Source organism: Panthera pardus, unplaced genomic scaffold, assembly GCF_024362965.1.
Source record: "Panthera pardus isolate Hobbes unplaced genomic scaffold, ASM2436296v1 HiC_scaffold_27, whole genome shotgun sequence".
Taxonomy (NCBI): domain Eukaryota; kingdom Metazoa; phylum Chordata; class Mammalia; order Carnivora; family Felidae; genus Panthera; species Panthera pardus.
Window position 1 is genome coordinate 38,191,028 of NW_026526843.1, and position 17,977 is coordinate 38,209,004.

At 39.6% G+C, this 17,977-nt stretch overlaps 1 protein-coding gene across 3 annotated transcripts in view; it reads left to right on the forward strand.

Annotated features, from left to right (window-relative positions):
- GUCY2F (guanylate cyclase 2F, retinal) overlaps positions 1 to 17,977 on the forward strand; it is a 115,659-nt gene that overhangs the window by 17,790 nt on the left and 79,892 nt on the right. For all 3 annotated transcript variants that reach the window (XM_019426828.2, XM_053891270.1, XM_019426829.2), the window contains exon 3: positions 3,868 to 4,169. In XM_019426828.2, the coding sequence (XP_019282373.1) occupies positions 3,868 to 4,169 (302 nt within the window). The remainder of the gene's footprint in view (positions 1 to 3,867; positions 4,170 to 17,977) is intronic.

The window sequence follows — 17,977 nt, forward strand, 5'->3', positions numbered from 1 at the left end:
GTTGAAGGTGAAAGAGATGATTGATCCTGGACAGCCTGCCATAATGGATACTACCGTATGAAGACATAGCTGCTGGATGTCTTTCTAAAAAATGTTTATTTATTTTGACAGGGAGAAAGACAGAGAGGGATAGAGAGAGAGAGAGCAAGCGCATGTGCACACCGGGGGGAAGGAGGGGCAGAGAGAGAGGGAGAGAGAAAATCTCATGCAGGCTCCACGCTGTCAGTGCACAGCCCGATGCAGGGCTTGATCTCACAAATCGTGAGATCAGGACCTGACCCAAAATCAAGAGTTGGACGCTTAACCAGTTGAGCCACACAGGGGTCCCATAGCTGCTAGATGGCTTGAGTGGGGCTCAGGAAGCTCAGAGAAAGTGCTAAGATCATATCCTAGTGAGATGGTATCTCAGGTGGATGTATCTCCTGGTCCTTGTGTTGGCTATCGAGTGGCTGACTGTTAACAATCAGGATGGAAACTTACAAATTAGCATTATTCAGTGATCACTCATTGACCCAGGCCTTGTCTGGGATTTAAGGTTTCTGTCTACTAATCATTTCCTGACAACTTACAGGTAAAACCCCATTTTAATGAATGTAATTTTGAGATAATAAAACTATTTAGTAAAACCATCATGTAGAACAGATGCATCCACAAATCCCTTTCACAAAGCACTCAATCCATTAAATTAAATTGCTGTTGTTTGAATTCAGTATTGATGCTTTCTACTTTAGTCATGTTCAATGGCAAGGTCTTGCCATGCAACAAATGGAGGAGCCTGTGATCATACCTTCTCAAGGCTTCCATTTTCTCCTCTGGAAAATAATGGGGGAATAAGAGGAAGTAGTAGGTCTCAAAGAGTCTTTACAGCTATAAAAATTCTGACTCTTTGTCTGAAGTGTCCTTAGTGTGCCTATGGAAAAAAAATCACAACAAGAGATTAAGGTAGAGGGTAAGGTCTTGAGCATAGTTAATGACTCTAAGCATTAAGGACAAGTATGGTAGAATTTATCTGCCCAGCAAATATCACTTCAAATCCTTCCTCCATACTAACAATCCAAATATGTCCATGCCTCACACCTCAAGGAACCCACAAATGATATCCAAGGGTACAACCTTTCTGAATTTTTCAGGCGTTTATTTAAACAATGTTCTCTGGGTTCATCATATGTACTGGGATACAGAGATAAATAAGACACAGTCCTTGACCTCAAGGAGCTCACAGTTTCATAGTAGAGGTTGACATAAATAAATAAGGGCAATAAATCTTGTAAGTGCCATGATAGAAGTCAGTTCAGAGTACGATGGGGCTCTCCACCAGTGTGACAAGTCAGTGTCCTGGAAAAAAATTCTGTCAGATGGAGATTTGTGTGCAGGAAGCTTATTGTGGGAATGCTTTCAAGAACAACATTTGTGAGGAAGAGAAAGCAGTAGAATGAGGCAGAGAGAGGAACCAAATGGTCATGTCATCACAACAAAGGCCTCAGCCAGTCCCAGTGGGAACTCTGGAGCTGGGATGGCCCTTCAGAGTTGTCCAGAATTGAGATGAGGAGGGAGTCTTAGCCTCTATGCCCCCATGTTGACCAGTCATTGGATACAGGCTGGTGCAGAGAGAGGGGTACAACGTGATAATAATAGTTTGACAGCCAGCTTGTCAGGGGGAAAATAGTCCTGATTGGTAACATTTGCTGATTTCCATGGACTGATTTCCATAATCTCTCAATTTCAAGCTACCAGTCTGAAACTAACTGGTGCACAAAACCCCCCAAAATTTAACCACAGGCTCTTGGGAACTAGCACAAGCCAGCTCTAGCACACTTCTGAGAAGGTGTGACCTTGTGAGAGGTGTCTCTCATCAGCTGAGGGCAATTCTCAGAGAGATGTTAGCTATCATCTTCTAACCCCCACCCCCAGCAGCTAGGAGAACCAGTGCTTCAGTCATGAAGGGTGCATCTGGGTGGTACACCACAGCACCCAGTGCACGTAGTGTTGGTTATAGTATTTGCTGTATTTCAACCAAAACAAGTCACTTAATTCCATTTAACACATTCCATCTAGTGAAGTAATGTTAATATTCTTTGAAATACAGCAAATGAAATTTTATCTCTTTTGGGTAATCTTGGCCAAGTCACCTAATCTCTGTTTTTGTAGAAGAAAGATGCCAATACTGAGTAACTTGCTAAGGATACTGGTGGATGAACTGGCCAACTACTTAAAGGGCCTCACTTAACTCATCTTCCCCCCTCAATGGGCTTGTTAGTGGACTAATCTGACCAAATGGATTCACATTCAATGGTGTAGCCAAATTTAGGGAGTTAGATGTCTTTGGTTCTAGTTTGTCCTTCTAAATCCAGCTCTTGCCTTGTCAAGCCTCTCTCGCACTCCATTTCCCCATTATGCAACGTGTGGTTATGAACGAAGGAGGCTGAATTCCTAGCGTGGCTCATGAACTCGCTCCAAAGATATCCCAGAGTATTGGAAGGAAGATGTGAGCATCATAATACACGTAAAACCTCTTAGGGCCATTATATTGAGGGAACTAATGGTCACTTGAAAACTCAGGTTACTCTGTGTGTTTGTGTGGGCGTGTGTGTGATTTAAATCATCTTCATAACTTGCTAGTTACACCTTAAAACACTGAAAGGTATCAGCTGTAGGTCAAACGGGAAAATTTCTGGGGGTATTTAACCAGTGTAAAAAAGATTTCTGAAAATAGATGATGAAATATATAAATGCCAAAAAACCAGTCACTGAATGTAGTTAAGCATACTCAGTTCCTGAGATTAAAGGTTCCGTGTAAGCACGTATAATTAATATTTACCAATAGCAATAGGACCTTGGCCTTTCTGCAAAGAGCTCTGAATACTTGCCAGGCATTATCTAATTAAACTACTCAACGCACCTGTGAAATGCTTTGGACTCTGCATTTTAAAGATGTGCGCACTGAAGCACAAGTGGGCTTAAACTAAACTCATTTAGCATGCCAAGGGCGAAATTGGATAGAAGGCTTTCAGTCTCATGATCTTGCTTGCCATTCTTCAACCGTGGCCGCCTCTAATCCACTCTATTCTAGCATAGCTCTGCCAAACAACATAGCTTCATAAGTCAGGGGAGAATTAAAGAAGAGTGCAAAGTAATTCCAATTATAGGGAAGTTAGATTTTTAAAACTTGAGCCTATCACCCACAATATTATTATCATTTACAGGAGAGTGTGAGTTAGTGCCATTCACTGCCTACACTGGCCATGGTAAGGGTGGAAACAGTTGTGCAAAATCTATTGGAATGTATGTTTGCCAGAGCTGGGCAGTAAACAGCAACAGTGGCTATGAGAGTCTCTCCTATCCTCTCCCTCTAGCCTTCTTATTCTTAGGTATAATAATAGCTGCGATTTTTTGAGTGTCATGTGCCAAGCCCATTATACGAATTGCTCCTTCAATCATCACTACCACCCCATAAAGTTCATATTTTTGATCTCCATTTTATAAATGAGGCAGGGAGAGAGGTAAAGCGATTTAGCTAAGGGTAGACAGCTAACAATAACTAGTGATGTTAAGGCATAAGCCTGAGTCTTCCGATCCCATAGCCTCTTCATTATGCTACCTCTCATTTGCTATAGTTGTTCTTGTTCCTGTCTAGTATTGGGCTCTGCAGGCTGTAGACATATCTGTATCGTCCCTATGCCTAATCCAGAGTCCCTGAACAAAACCTTAGCTCAGGGCTTCAACATCTTGATCATCTTAGCGGCATACGATAAAAATAATTTAGCAATTGGTTGTAACACATTTATTTATTTCCCCTGGTCTGTGGTTTTTGGAAGTGTATTTTACTAACCTATTACTGCCATAACCTCCCTGCTTTGTTGGTTTCAGTAATCATCATGTGTATGCATTCGGCCTTGATTGGGGGAGAGACTCAGATGCATCTCTTGGAATGGGCTCATGATCTGAAAATGACTGATGGAACCTATGTCTTTGTTCCTTATGATGCCCTGCTCTACAGTTTACCTTATAAGCATACACCCTACCAGGTCCTGAGGAACAACCCAAAACTCCGGGAAGCCTATGATGCTGTGTTGACCATTACAGTGGAGTCCCAAGAAAAGACCTTCTACCAAGCCTATACTGAGGCAGCAGCTACACGTGAAGTTCCTGAGAAGCTGGACTCAGATCAAGTAAGTACAGATTCACAAGTTATCATAAGCAGAGGCCCTCAAAAATTGGGAAGGTAAATATTGTTTCTATCAAGAGCCTCTATTCCATAGGAAGCTCCATCAAGAACAAGCAGCCACACACAAATTAAAAACATCTTTTGTTTGCAGAAAACATTTATAAAACAAAGACACAATGCTGGAGAATATTTTTTATTGTCACACCACCCACAATGACATCATGCAACTATGAAGAATAAAGAAAATATACTTCAAAACAGGGAAACAAAGCTTTCATATATACTAGTGCTGTTCAAGGGGGCTAGAGAGAAGAAGTCTTATTTCTGACCCAAGTTCAACTATTTTGAATAGTTTTGAATCTATTCAAAGTAAGACAAGACAGCTGGTATAATGAGACTGTATTAAGTTTATTACTGATAGAACTGGTATTTGAGAATATGGCTTCTGTCTCCTTGGAAGAATTTGAGCTTCCCAATACAGAATCTGAGGATTACTCAGACTTTTCCATCTAGTCACCAGCATTGCAGGACCACCACATATTCCTGCACCACGAGGGCATGCTTTCTGTAAAATGTACAGCCTGGAGGAGCATGGTGGAGTGTTTCCTATAGGTAGCTGGCTCCCAAGAGAAAGAAATTAGGACAGGCTGGGCTACACATGCTTAGTTCTCCTTTCAAATTAGCCAGTCAGATTAAGTCACTCCTCCTTTGTGGGAAGGAATGAGTAAGGGTTAAAGAGAGGTCAGGTATTTTTTTGTTTTTTGTTTTGTCTTGTTTTTTTTTCTAGCAGAGCTATCTCTGTATGAAAGGAATTATTTGGAGTGGGGAATAATTCCTCCTTTCTAATATGCAAGACATAATATTTACACATGTATAAATGAATATATGTATAAACATATTTCATGTTCAAATCACAAACACTTAAGAGCTAGAAGAAGGTAAAGAAGTGGAGAGGGGACTGGGGTGCCTGGGTGGCTCAGTCAGTTAAGCATCCGACTCTTGGTTTTGGCTCAGGTCATGATCTCATGGTTCGTGAATTCAAGCCCCTCGTTGGGTTCTGACAGCACAGAGTCTGCTTGAGATTCTCTCTCTCTCTCTCTCTCTCTCTCTCTCTCTCTCTCCCCCTCTCTCTTGGCCCCTCCACTGCTTGTGTGTGATCTCTCTCTCAAAATAAATAAATAAACTTAAAATCTCAAAAAAAAAAAAGGAAGTGGACAGGGGAAGAAAGATAAAGGAATGGGGAGCAAAGGCAAAAACAAAGAAGAAACATACAAAGAAGACAAGGAATATGAGAAGATGGGGAGGCCAAAGCTATCACTGAGATTTGAAAAAATACAGAGGAGGTTGTTATAGGTTGGAGGCCAGATGTAAGAGAAGGTAGTTATTTTCAGAAGTATTTAGAAGAAAACATAAGTAGGATTAAAAGTTCTAGCATCAGCTAGCATACTGTATCAGTTACAAAGCCTCTGGCTGCAAGAAATAGACTGTTCAACACAAAATGGCCAGTAATATATTGTTTCAAAATTTGAAGCTATGGGAGATCAAGAGTCAGTTAATTCATCAGCTCAATGATGTTATCAATGAACCAGTCTCTACTCATCCTTCCTCTTTATGAGCCATAAAGTGCTATCTTGACATCATGATTTGGTTGGTCTCATGGTCCCATGATGGCTGCCACAGTTCCAGACATCACTTATTATAGGTGGAACTGTCTACAGATAAAAATGGGGAATGTTCCTTTCTTGTGCCTCTTTCTAAGAGTGAGGAAATCTTTCCCAGAAGCTCCTCATGCAGACTTCTCTCCATACCTTCCTGATCATATTCGTGCCTCATATGCATACCTAAGTCAATTATTTAGAAAGAGGAACAAGACCATCATGATTGACCCTATGGCTGCGAGAAAAATGTGAACAGAATGGAGATTCTGTTAGCAGGGAAGAAGGCTGTCAGGTAGGCATTTGATTGTGTCTAACACTCACATTCTCCATGATATTCTCCTTTTTATCCACCCCTTTTCTTTATCCTGTGGGCTGCTTGTCTCTCTGAACAAATGATTTAGATAAAATTTAGGTTTAGTTTAAGTATTGATAACAAAGATGTTGCCAATTTTTGTTCTAATAAAAAAAAGTAGTGGAGATATTAACAGTACTGATTTTCAACTTTATTGCTACTGATAAGTTTATAATAAATATTTCTTTTAGGAGACACATGTATTTAAAAACAAATGGTCAGTTTGGTCAAGAATTGCAAGAATCCCTCAAATTGCTAAGAATGGTTGTCTAAACCATTTGTTTGGTATATTTATCAACAAGCAAAGAGATGGTGAATTTTTTTCTTAATTTTTAAAAATGTTTTATTATTTATTTATTTATTTATTCCCATTTTTTAAAAATTTTATTTTTTTAAAATTTACATACAAGTTAGTTAGCATATAGTGCAACAATGATTTCAGGAGTAGATTCCTTAATGCCCCTTACCTATTTAGCCCATCCCCCCACCCACAACCCCTCCAGTAACCCTGTGTTTGTTCTCCATATTTAAGAGTCTCTTATATTTTGTCCCCCTCCCCGTTTTTATATTATTTTTGTATCCCTTCCCTTATGTTCATCTGTTTTGTTTCTTAAAATCCTCATATGAGTGAAGCCATATGATATTTTTCTTTCTCTGACTGATATTTTTGAGAGAGAAGAGAGAGAGAAAGAGAGAGCAAACGAGGGGCAGAGAGAGGGAGACACAGAATCTGAAGCAGGCTCCAGGCTCCGAGCTGTCAGCACAGACCCCAACGTGGGGCTTGAACTCAAGAACTATGAGATCATGACCTAAGCCAAAGTCAGATGCTTAACCGACTGAGCCACCCAGGTGCCCTGAAATGGTGAATTTTTACGCTTTTTAGCCAATGGTATAGCACCACATAGATACAGACTGTCTTTTTAATTTAATCACAAAATTGAGGGAAGGCGAAAGGTGTGTGTGTGTATGTGTGTGTGTGTGCATTGTACATGTATATGAACAGATATTTTGTTACAAAAACTCAGATCTTCTTCTCTTAATATTTGATCCAATATCTTTGAGCTTGTGGAAAGCATAAGATAATTAAGGCAAAAAAAGAGACACCATTATCTTGGTTGCTAGGCAGCCTCTACTCTGCTTTACACAAGAAAATGAAGAGAGCTAAAACAACGAATCTAGATCTTATAAAACAGCTTGTTTTGAATCTAGATCTTATCAAACAGATTGTTTTGGATGCGTTTCCACCCCCACTTTGCAGGTGCCTATGCTATACCTTCATAACCAAAGATTGATAGAAGGATGAGCCAATATCTTCACATTTCTGATAAACAAAACCTCCTCTTCCTTAAATTATTTTCCTAAATTTTTGAAGGCAGCTGGTATAGCAGAAAGAGCATATGATAAGAAGTTAGACAAACATGGGTTTGAATCCCAGCTCTCATTCCTGCTAGCTGTGTGTCCTTGGGCAAATTACTTACACTTTTTTGAGTCTCAGTTTTCCCATCTGTAAAATGGGTTAGTGATCTACATCTTCTAAGATTATTGCAAAGATTAAACAAAGTCACACTTGTAAGGTAACTATCTAAATGTCTGGCGCACAACTACCTTCCTTTCCACTTTTTCTTCCCTGGGGCCAGAATGACCTTATTAATTCATGGTGATTTATTATCCAAGTTATAATCTGACTTGAGCTCCTTCTCAATATTCTCAGCTTTCGAGATGATTTTTGCTTTCAATTTTCTTAGATCAAATTATGTAGTTCATTGCTTGCTTGTCCCTGGCTCCTGTTATTTTTCCTGTGTTCACTCAACAGATCAACAATTATTTACTGGGCACCTGCCATGTCATGCACTATGTTGAACTCCAGATAGAATAGTAAGCAAGATTTTTGTTCGTGGTGTGTTGGAGCCCGTTTACAAAAGCTGACTTTGTGCATCTTTTCCCAATTCTCTGTTTAGTGACATCATGTTGATAGCTAGAAATCAGGCACTGGGAATATTTACACCACAGAAACCAGTAAATGATACAAGAGTATTTTTTTCCTTCTCATAGAGTTAAACATTTACTAGCCCATCACTTGTTCCTGATCTTAGGGGGCTTAAATTCTTGTGAAAGAGACAGGAAATGAATAAACAAGTATATGAAAAACATGGCTTTATACAGAGAAAGACAGATACCATATGGTTTCACTCTTATGTGGATCCTGAGAAACATAACAGAAACCCATGGGGGAGGGGAAGGAAAAAAAAAAAAAAAAGAGGTTAGAGTGGGAGAGAGCCAAAGCATAAGAGACTGTTAAAAACTGAGAACAAACTGAGGGTTGATGGGGGGTGGGAGGGAGGGCAGGGTGGGTGATGGGTATTGAGGAGGGCACCTTTTGGGATGAGCACTGGGTGTTGTATGGAAACCAATTTGACAGTAAATTTCATATATTAAAAAAAAAAAAAAAAAAAAAGAAAAACATGGCTTTATTTCTCTCTTGCCAATAACTTACAGTGGAATTGAAATTTCTATGGATGGGCTATATTGCCTATAGCAGGTTTGCAATCTCTTTAATTTATGCCCTTACTTCTTTAAAAAGTAAAAACAAAGACTGTCAAAGTGGTATGTGCACATAGTTTTAAAGGTCAAGAAATCCTAAAAAGTTTGTGTCAACAACGAAGCAGTCCCTAGGCCTCCCTCCCACCTTTCATCAGGAACAACCACTTTCTTGTCTTTTAGCTCTTTATTCTGGTATTTACCTCTGGGTTGTTGACTTTCTGTTACAGTTGAGGATTTTTAGCTCTTATATACTTCCTTACCCTCCTTCGAACTTTCAATATAATTCTGTCACAATTTTTAGTTAAATTCATATTTGGTATTTCTAATATTATACCTATCAAAGTATCATTCATTGCTGATCCATGTAGTATACTAGGTAATCATTCATTTCACATGTAACTTTTGATTTTTACTGGGGTTAATAATTGCTTTATTCTTAAATTTGTTTACCTTAATTTGAATTTCAAAGTCTTTCCACACTGGCTGATAAAGCTGTAGAATTCTTGCAGAACAAATTTTATACATCGTAAAACCCCTTATCAATTTCATTTGTTTTTTCTGAGGCTCTCTGTCTTCCTGTTCTGATCTAAACTTACTGCTCCCTAAAACTTCTGCACAACTATTATGTTAAGATCTCCCTTTTCATCACCCTGGAAGGTCCCTTTCTCCTTTTTTTCTGTACTGCACCACTATTTCATGAATCTCGGGACTCCCTTTTTTTTGTTGTTTACTCTCTTGTTTTGGTGGAGCACATTCTCTAGTGAGGAAGGTACACAGAAGGTAAATTTTTGAAATTTTGCATGCCTGAAAGTCATTATTCCAACCTCATTATTAATTGATAGTTTGAGTATATAAATCTAGGTTAAAAAAATCATTTTCCCTGGGGTGCCTGGCTGGCTGAGTTGGAGGAGCATGTGACTCTTGATCTTGGGGTCATGAGTTTGAGCCTCTCATTGGATGTAGAGATTACTTTAAATAAATAAATAAAATAAAATAAATCATTATCCCTTAGCACTTTAAAGACATGGCACTTTGTCTTCTAATTTCCGTTGTTGGCATTGACAACTCCAATGCCATTGTTATTACTGAATCTTTGATGCAACCTGTTTTCGCTCCTCCCCATCTCACCCAGAAGCTTTAAAGATTATCTCTTTATTCTTGATGTTATAAAATTTCATGATGATATTTGGATCTTTGACATATATTATGCAATATCTATTGTGGGGCCTTTAAATCTCATTCCACATGAGAAATTTTTGTATATTCTTTATTTGTTTTTATTTATTTATTTATTTATTTATTTATTTTTTAATATATGAAATTTACTGTCAAATTGGTTTCCATACAACACCCAGTGCTCATCCCAAAAGGTGCCCTCCTCAATACCCATCACCCACCCTGCCCTCCCTCCCACCCCCCATCAACCCTCAGTTTGTTCTCAGTTTTTAACAGTCTCTTATGCTTTGGCTCTCCCCCACTCTAACCTCTTTTTTTTTTTTTTTCCTTCCCCTCCCCCATGGGTTTCTGTTACGTTTCTCAGGATCCACATAAGAGTGAAACCATATGGTATCTGTCTTTCTCTGTATGGCTTATTTCACTTAGCATTACACTCTCCAGTTCCATCCATGTTGCTACAAAAGGCCATATTTCATTTTTTCTCATTGCCACGTAGTATTCCATGGTGTATATAAACCACAATTTCTTTATCCATTCATCAGTTGATGGACATTTAGGCTCTTTCCATAATTTGGCTATTGTTGAGAGTGCCGCTATAAACATTGGGGTACAAGTGCCCCTATGCATCAGTACTCCTGTATCCCTTGGATAAATTCCTAGCAGTGCTATTGCTGGGTCATAGGGTAGGTCTATTTTTAATTTTCTGAGGAACCTCCACACTGCTTTCCAGAGCGGCTGCACCTATTTGCATTCCCACCAACAGTGCAAGAGGGTTCCCGTTTCTCCACATCCTCTCCAGCATCTATAGTCTCCTGATTTGTTCATTTTGGCCACTCTGACTGGCGTGAGGTGATATCTGAGTGTGGTTTTGATTTGTATTTCCCTGATAAGGAGCGACGTTGAACATCTTTTCATGTGCCTGTTGGCCATCCGGATGTCTTCTTTAGAGAAGTGTCTATTCATGTTTTCTGCCCATTTCTTCACTGGGTTATTTGTTTTTCGGGTGTGGAGTTTGGTGAGCTCTTTATAGATTTTGGATACTAGCCCTTTGTCCGATGTGTCATTTGCAAATATCTTTTCCCATTCCGTTGGTTGCCTTTTAGTTTTGTTGGTTGTTTCCTTTGCTGTGCAGAAGCTTTTTATCTTCATAAGGTCCCAGTAATTCACTTTTGCTTTTAATTCCCTTGCCTTTGGGGATGTGCCGAGTAAGAGACTGCTACGGCTGAGGTCAGAGAGGTCTTTTCCTGCTTTCTCCTCTAAGGTTTTGATGGTTTCCTGTCTCACATTCAGGTCCTTTATCCATTTTGAGTTTATGTTTGTGAATGGTGTGAGAAAGTGGTGTAGTTTCAACCTTCTGCATGTTGCTGTCCAGTTCTCCCAGCACCATTTGTTAAAGAGACTGTCTTTTTTCCATTGGATGTTCTTTCCTGCTTTGTCAAAGATGAGTTGGCCATACGTTTGTGGGTCTAGTTCTGGGGTTTCTATTCTATTCCATTGGTCTATGTGTCTGTTTTTATGCCAATACCATGCTGTCTTGATGATGACAGCTTTGTAGTAGAGGCTAAAGTCTGGGATTGTGATGCCTCCTGCTTTGGTCTTCTTCTTCAAAATTACTTTGGCTATTCGGGGCCTTTTGTGGTTCCATATGAATTTTAGGATGGCTTGTTCTAGTTTCGAGAAGAATGCTGGTGCAATTTTGATTGGGATTGCATTGAATGTGTAGATAGCTTTGAGTAGTATTGACATTTTGACAATATTTATTCTTCCAATCCATGAGCAGGGAATGTCTTTCCATTTCTTTATATCTTCTTCATTTACCTTCATAAGCTTTCTATAGTTTTCAGCATACAGATCTTTTACATCTTTGGTTAGATTTATTCCTAGGTATTTTATGCTTCTTGGTGCAATTGTGAATGGGATCAGTTTCTTTATTTGTCTTTCTGTTGCTTCATTGTTGGTGTATAAGAATGCAACTGATTTCTGTACATTGATTTTGTATCCTGCAACTTTGCTGAATTCATCTATCAGTTCTAGCAGACTTTTGGTGGAGTCTATCGGATTTTCCATGTATAGTATCATGTCATCTGCAAAAAGGAAAGCTTGACTTCATCTTTGCCAATTTTGATGCCTTTGATTTCCTTTTGTTGTCTGATTGCTGATGATAGGACTTCCAACACTATGTTAAACAACAGCGGTGAGAGTGGGCATCCCTGTTGTGTTCCTGATCTCAGGGAAAAAGCTCTCAGTTTTTCCCCATTGAGGATGATGTTAGCTGTGGGCTTTTCATAAATGGCTTTTATGATCTTTAAGTATGTTCCTTCTATCCAGGATTTCTCAAGGGTTTTTATTAAGAAAGGGTGCTGAATTTTGTCAAAGGCCTTTTCTGCATTGATTGACAGGATCATATGGTTCTTCTCTTTTTTTTTTATTAATGTGATGTATCACATTGATTGATTTGCGAATGTTGAACCAGCCCTGCATCCCAGGAATGAATCCCACTTGATCATGGTGAATAATTCTTTTTATATGCTGTTGAATTCGATTTGCTAGTATCTTATTGAGAATTTTTACATCCATATTCATCATGGATATTGGCCTGTCGTTCTCTTTTTTTACTGGGTCTCTGTCTGGTTTAGGAATCAAAGTAATACTGGCTTCATAGAATGAGTCTGGAAGTTTTCCTTCCCTTTCTATTTCTTGGAATAGCTTGAGAAGGATAGGTATTATTTCTGCTTTAAACGTCTGGTAGAACTCCCCTGGGAAGCCATCTGGTCCTGGACTATTATTTTTTGGGAGATTTTTGATAACCGATTCAATTTCTTCGCTGGTGATGGGTCTGTTCAAGCTTTCTATTTCCTCCTGATTGAGTTTTGGAAGAGTGTGGGTGTTTAGGAATTTGTCCATTTCTTCCAGGTTGTCCAATTTGTTGGCATATAATTTTTCATAGTATTCCCTGATAATTGTTTGTATCTCTGAGGGATTGGTTGTAATAATTCCATTTTCATTCATGATTTTATCTATTTGGGTCATTTCCCTTTTCTTTTTGAGAAGCCTGGCTAGAGGTTTGTTAATTTTGTTTATTTTTTCAAAAAACCAACTCTTGGTTTCGTTGATCTGCTCTACAGTTTTTTTAGATTCTATATTGTTTATTTCTGCTCTGATCTTTATTATTTCTCTTCTTCTTCTGGGTTTAGGCTGTCTTTGCTGTTCGGCTTCTATTTCCTTTAGGTGTGCTGTTAGATTTTGTATTTGGGATTTTTCTTGTTTCTTGAGATAGGCCTGGATTGCGATGTATTTTCCTCTCAGGACTGCCTTCGCTGCATCCCAAAGCGTCTGGATTGTTGTATTTTCATTTTCGTTTGTTTCCATATATTTTTTAATTTCTTCTCTAATTGCCTGGTTGACCCATTCACTCTTTAGTAGGGTGTTCTTTAACCTCCATGCTTTTGGAGGTTTTCCAGACTTTTTCCTGTGGTTGATTTCAAGCTTCATAGCATTGTGGTCTGAAAGTATGCATGGTATAATTTCAATTCTTGTATACTTATGAAGGGCTGTTTTGTGACCCAGTATATGATCTATCTTGGAGAATGTTCCATGTGCACTCGAGAAGAAAGTATATTCTGTTGCTTTGGGATGCAGAGTTCTAAATATATCTGTCAAGTCCATCTGATCCAATGTATCATTCAGGGCCCTTGTTTCTTTATTGACTGTGTCTTCAAAACTCTTAATAAGCAATGACTTTTATAATTATTTTTAAAAGCAGTGATACTTAAATTTTTATATTTTACAAACATGCTTGGGGCGCCTGGGTGGCTCAGTCGGTCGAGTGTCTGACTTCATCTCAGGTCATGATCTTGCTTCATGTGTTTGAGCCCCACGTCCGGCTCTGTGCTGACAGCTTAGAGCCTGGAGCCTGCTTCAGATTCTTTGTCTCCCTCTCTCTCTGACCCTCCCCTGCTCAAGCTCTGTTTCTCTCTCTCTCCCTCTCAAAAATTAATAAACATTGAAAAAGATTAAAAAAATATTGAAGCTCTAAACAACAGATTTGAAGTTGTATGTACATCACATGTTTGTTGGCCAATGGGCTTCAGCGTAGGGAAATTGGCTACCCAGCTGGGGTTGTTTGTCAATATATGTAGATCTTGCCTCTTGGGGTACACTTTTTTTCACAGAAGAATACTCCAGTCGCCTTGGGAGTCATAATCCTGGCTGTCTCTATTCTAGGAATCATGTTAGGGGAAGGAGACTGGGACTCTCTTTATTAAGTATAAAGACATTAACTTTATCATTCCTTTTGGTGGCCCATGTAATGTCTACCTTCCTTTGGAGTAAGTGTCCCAGTTCTGGAGATGCTCTGAATCAATTTAACCTGTTTCCTGCAGGAATCTGGCTTTCCTCAATAGAAGTGGGGATGGTGGATGTCGAACTACTCCTTATACAGCTATTCACACAGCTATCCCTCCTTTAGAGCTCTGCCTCACTCCAAATTCTATAGTACTTGGTGCCTCTAATTCCTAAGCCTTTCTGGGACTCTCAGGGGGAAAATCTGCTTGTTGCTTACCAATATTCCCCTCTTCAGGTACTCAGGTTTAATTGCCCTGTACTCTGCTAAATCAGTTACCACTTTCTGTCTTCATATTCTGTGGTTTGGAGTTACTGACGACTCCTATTGCTAACAAATATGGAGGGTTACTGTTTCTGTTCCTTGTCCTCCTTGTTTGGGAGTGATATTTGGGAGAAGGAAGAGAGTGAAGAAAAAAATCTTGATTTCAGTATCTGTAATCACGAAGTCATGAAAGATAAAAGAAGTCCCAAAAACGTTATTGGTGGATCTACCACAGTCAATTCATTAATTTAGCAAGTATTTATTAAGTTCAGGTATACCATGGTAGTTAGGAGCATGGGCTTTGAAGGCAGAGTGCTGTACATTTACATAAGTTCTCTGTATCTTTTTTTCATTATTTTATTTTATTTCTTTTTTTAACATTTATTTATTTTTGAGAGACAGAGTGAGAGCAGAGGAAGGGCAAAGAGAGAGGGAGACACAGAATCCGAAGCAGGCTCCAGGCTCTAAGCTATTAGCACAGAGCCTGATGCAGGGCTTGAACCCATGGACCATGACTTCATGACCTGAGCTGAAATTGGACACCCAACTGACTGAGCTACCCAGGCACCCCATCTTTTCATTATTTCAGATTGGAAATAATAATAGTAATTACCTCATAGAGTTGTTGTGAGGATTAAATGAGTTAATACACATAAAGAGCTTGCCTGGCACCTAGTAATCTCTCAATAAATGTGTTTATTATTACCGGTATGAATGTTGTTCTTTTTATTATTATTGTGGGCTAGGCACTCTGCAGGTGATATCATAGAGAACAAAACAGAAATAAGGTCTTCCCCCAATAAAGGGGAACAGTTTTATCATTTCAGGTTGCTAAGAACACTGGGTCTAAATTTGGGATTTTTAGGGGTGCCTGGGTGGCTCAGTTGGTTAAGTGTCAGACTCTTGATTTCAGCTCCCATCATGATCTCATGGTTCATGAGTTCAAGCCCCACATTGGGCTCCACACTGACAGTGCAGAGCCTGCTTGGGATTCTCTCTCTCTCTCTCTCTCTCTCTCTCTCTCTCTCTCTCTCCTCCCTCCCCTGATTAATCACTCTCTCTCTCTCTTTCAAAATAAATAAATTAACTTAAAAATAAATAAAATTGGTTCTTTTAGGTGCACCTCGCTGGCTCTGTGAGAGGAGCATGTGACTCTTGACCTTGGGGTCATTTGAGCCCTGCGTTGGGTATTGAGATTACTTACAAATAAAAAATCTTAAAAAAAAATTGGGACATTTACTTATTGGTCACAATTCAAGAGTGGGATGACGTATTTGAACACTACATTTCCGGGATGATATTACCAGAGTTCTGTGCTCCTCTTCTGAAATGCAAACAATAGCAGCGATCATGCATTCAATGCTTGCTCTGTACCCTCTAGTTAACAAAAATGGTCTTATCAAATCCTCAGATCAAGCCTTCAAATTATGTATTATTATCTCTATTTTATGGATGATGAAACTGAGGCTCAGGGTAACCTGCTCAAGGTCATACAACTGGCAAGTGGCAGAGCTGGGATTTCAACAATAATCTGCTACTGGAACCTGACCATTTAACTACATGTTAGCCTTTCACCGTGTCCCATGTCTAATGATTTACTCACAGTAATATTACTAAGTGACTAATGCTTTGATTTGAATGGGGTTTTCAGATTCTTTTCCTCTAACATAGGAGGTGATAGGGCTCTACCAGGACTCATGGAAACAGAACAATAAATTGGAATGGAGAGATTGAGGGTTGGAAGCCAGTGACAAATTTCCTAAATTAGTCTCAGGATGATTGGGCAAGGATGGTCACTTTGTACCTTTAAGTTTCGGCACAAAATAGACTTCTGAAGTATAGTTTTAGTGCCTGCATCCTTTACTTTTGCTGCATGCTTGTGTTCAGTAAACTTCTATTGGCTATAAATACATATTGCTGGAACACACATTTGGGATAATTTTTCCAAATGTGGCCTTATTTGACTAAGCAAAGGAAATCCTCTGGATTTCTCAGCAAGCCCAGGGGGGACCTTACACTCCTGCACCTATTGTTTTCTATTATCTTAAATAAAGGTGCCTGGCATGGGGATGGTTGGCTGAAGGGGATGTGGTTAGGACTGAATGAAGCATTCCAGGATAGGGCCCATGAGACAGCTGTCAGAAACTGTTGCCAGCAGCTTACATTGGCTACAATCGTCTTTGTGCATCATTCAATAAAAAATAAAGGTAATGTGTTCATGAGTATCATAGCAAACAGATTGGGTTATTTGCCATCTCTTGGCAAAGTCCAAGGATTGAAATCATTCATTGTTGGAGGTACTACCTTTAATAACAAGAGCTCAATTACCATTTGGTTTCTTGCTCTCTGAATGTGCCTGGATTTTTGTTCAAAAGTGATGTAGAAAAAAAAAGTGATGTTGCCATTTTGTCCTTCAAATGATATTTTCCAACCCAGGTATGTTTCAATGTATGCTTCTAAGGACAAAATGCCTTGGAAGCCAGTTTTGTGTGTTTCAAGCACAGTAAATCTGAACTGATGATAGTCAACTTAACAACAGCATGAGCCATTAAATTGAACAAATTTGAAAATCACTGCTCCTGACCCAGGCCTTGTTCTCTGGGATACTACACTCCAAAAAGCCTAGGATAGAGCTAGCTAATGTCACTGAAAAACAGTCAAGGGTAAGTTTCTATTGTCTTTCATTTATTCATAATTCAATCAGGTTCAGGTCTATACAACAGGCAAAACCAATAGACTGAGTCATGAATTGTTTCACCATTCTGGCCCGTGATGTCAACAAGGCCATGTACCTGACAGAAGCTCCGGCCAATCCTGTCTTGCTTCTTTGGAGCTGTAGTCAGAAGCCAGGACAGAGGTTGTGGGTAGTGTCCTTTCTTCCCCTGTCCCACCTTCTACCTCTTCTTTTTCTCATTATTTGTAGCAGCTGCAGCTGGAGACCTTTTGTGACCAATGCTAACAGACTGTGCATCTGACTTATGGGAAGGGGCCATTTCTACTGCTGAAAGGCTCAGTGGGTGAAACAGCAACACAGACCAGCTGGAACACAAATCTAAGCCCTCACAGTGAGAGTGGGCCATTGTGACTGTTATTTTTTTTTAAGTTTTTATTTATTTATTTTGAGAGAGAGAGAGAGAGAGAGCACACACGAGCAGGGAGAGAGGGGCCAAGAAAGCGAGAGAGGGCCAGAGAGAGAAGGAGAGAGGGAATCCCAAGCAAGCTCCACACTGTCAGTGCAGAACCTGAAGTGGGGCTTGATCTCATGAACCGTGAGATCATGACCTGAGCTGAAATCAAGTCTGACAGATGCTCAACCCACTGAGCCACCCGAGCGCCCATGACAGTTCTTTTGCAACTGAATGCTGTTGTTATGCTATTATTAACCTATGCCCTTTCCTTTAGCTTCAGCTCCCTCTACCATACTTTTGTGGCTGTGGGTGTGTGGGCATGCGTGTGTGTGTGTGTGTGTGTGTGTGTGT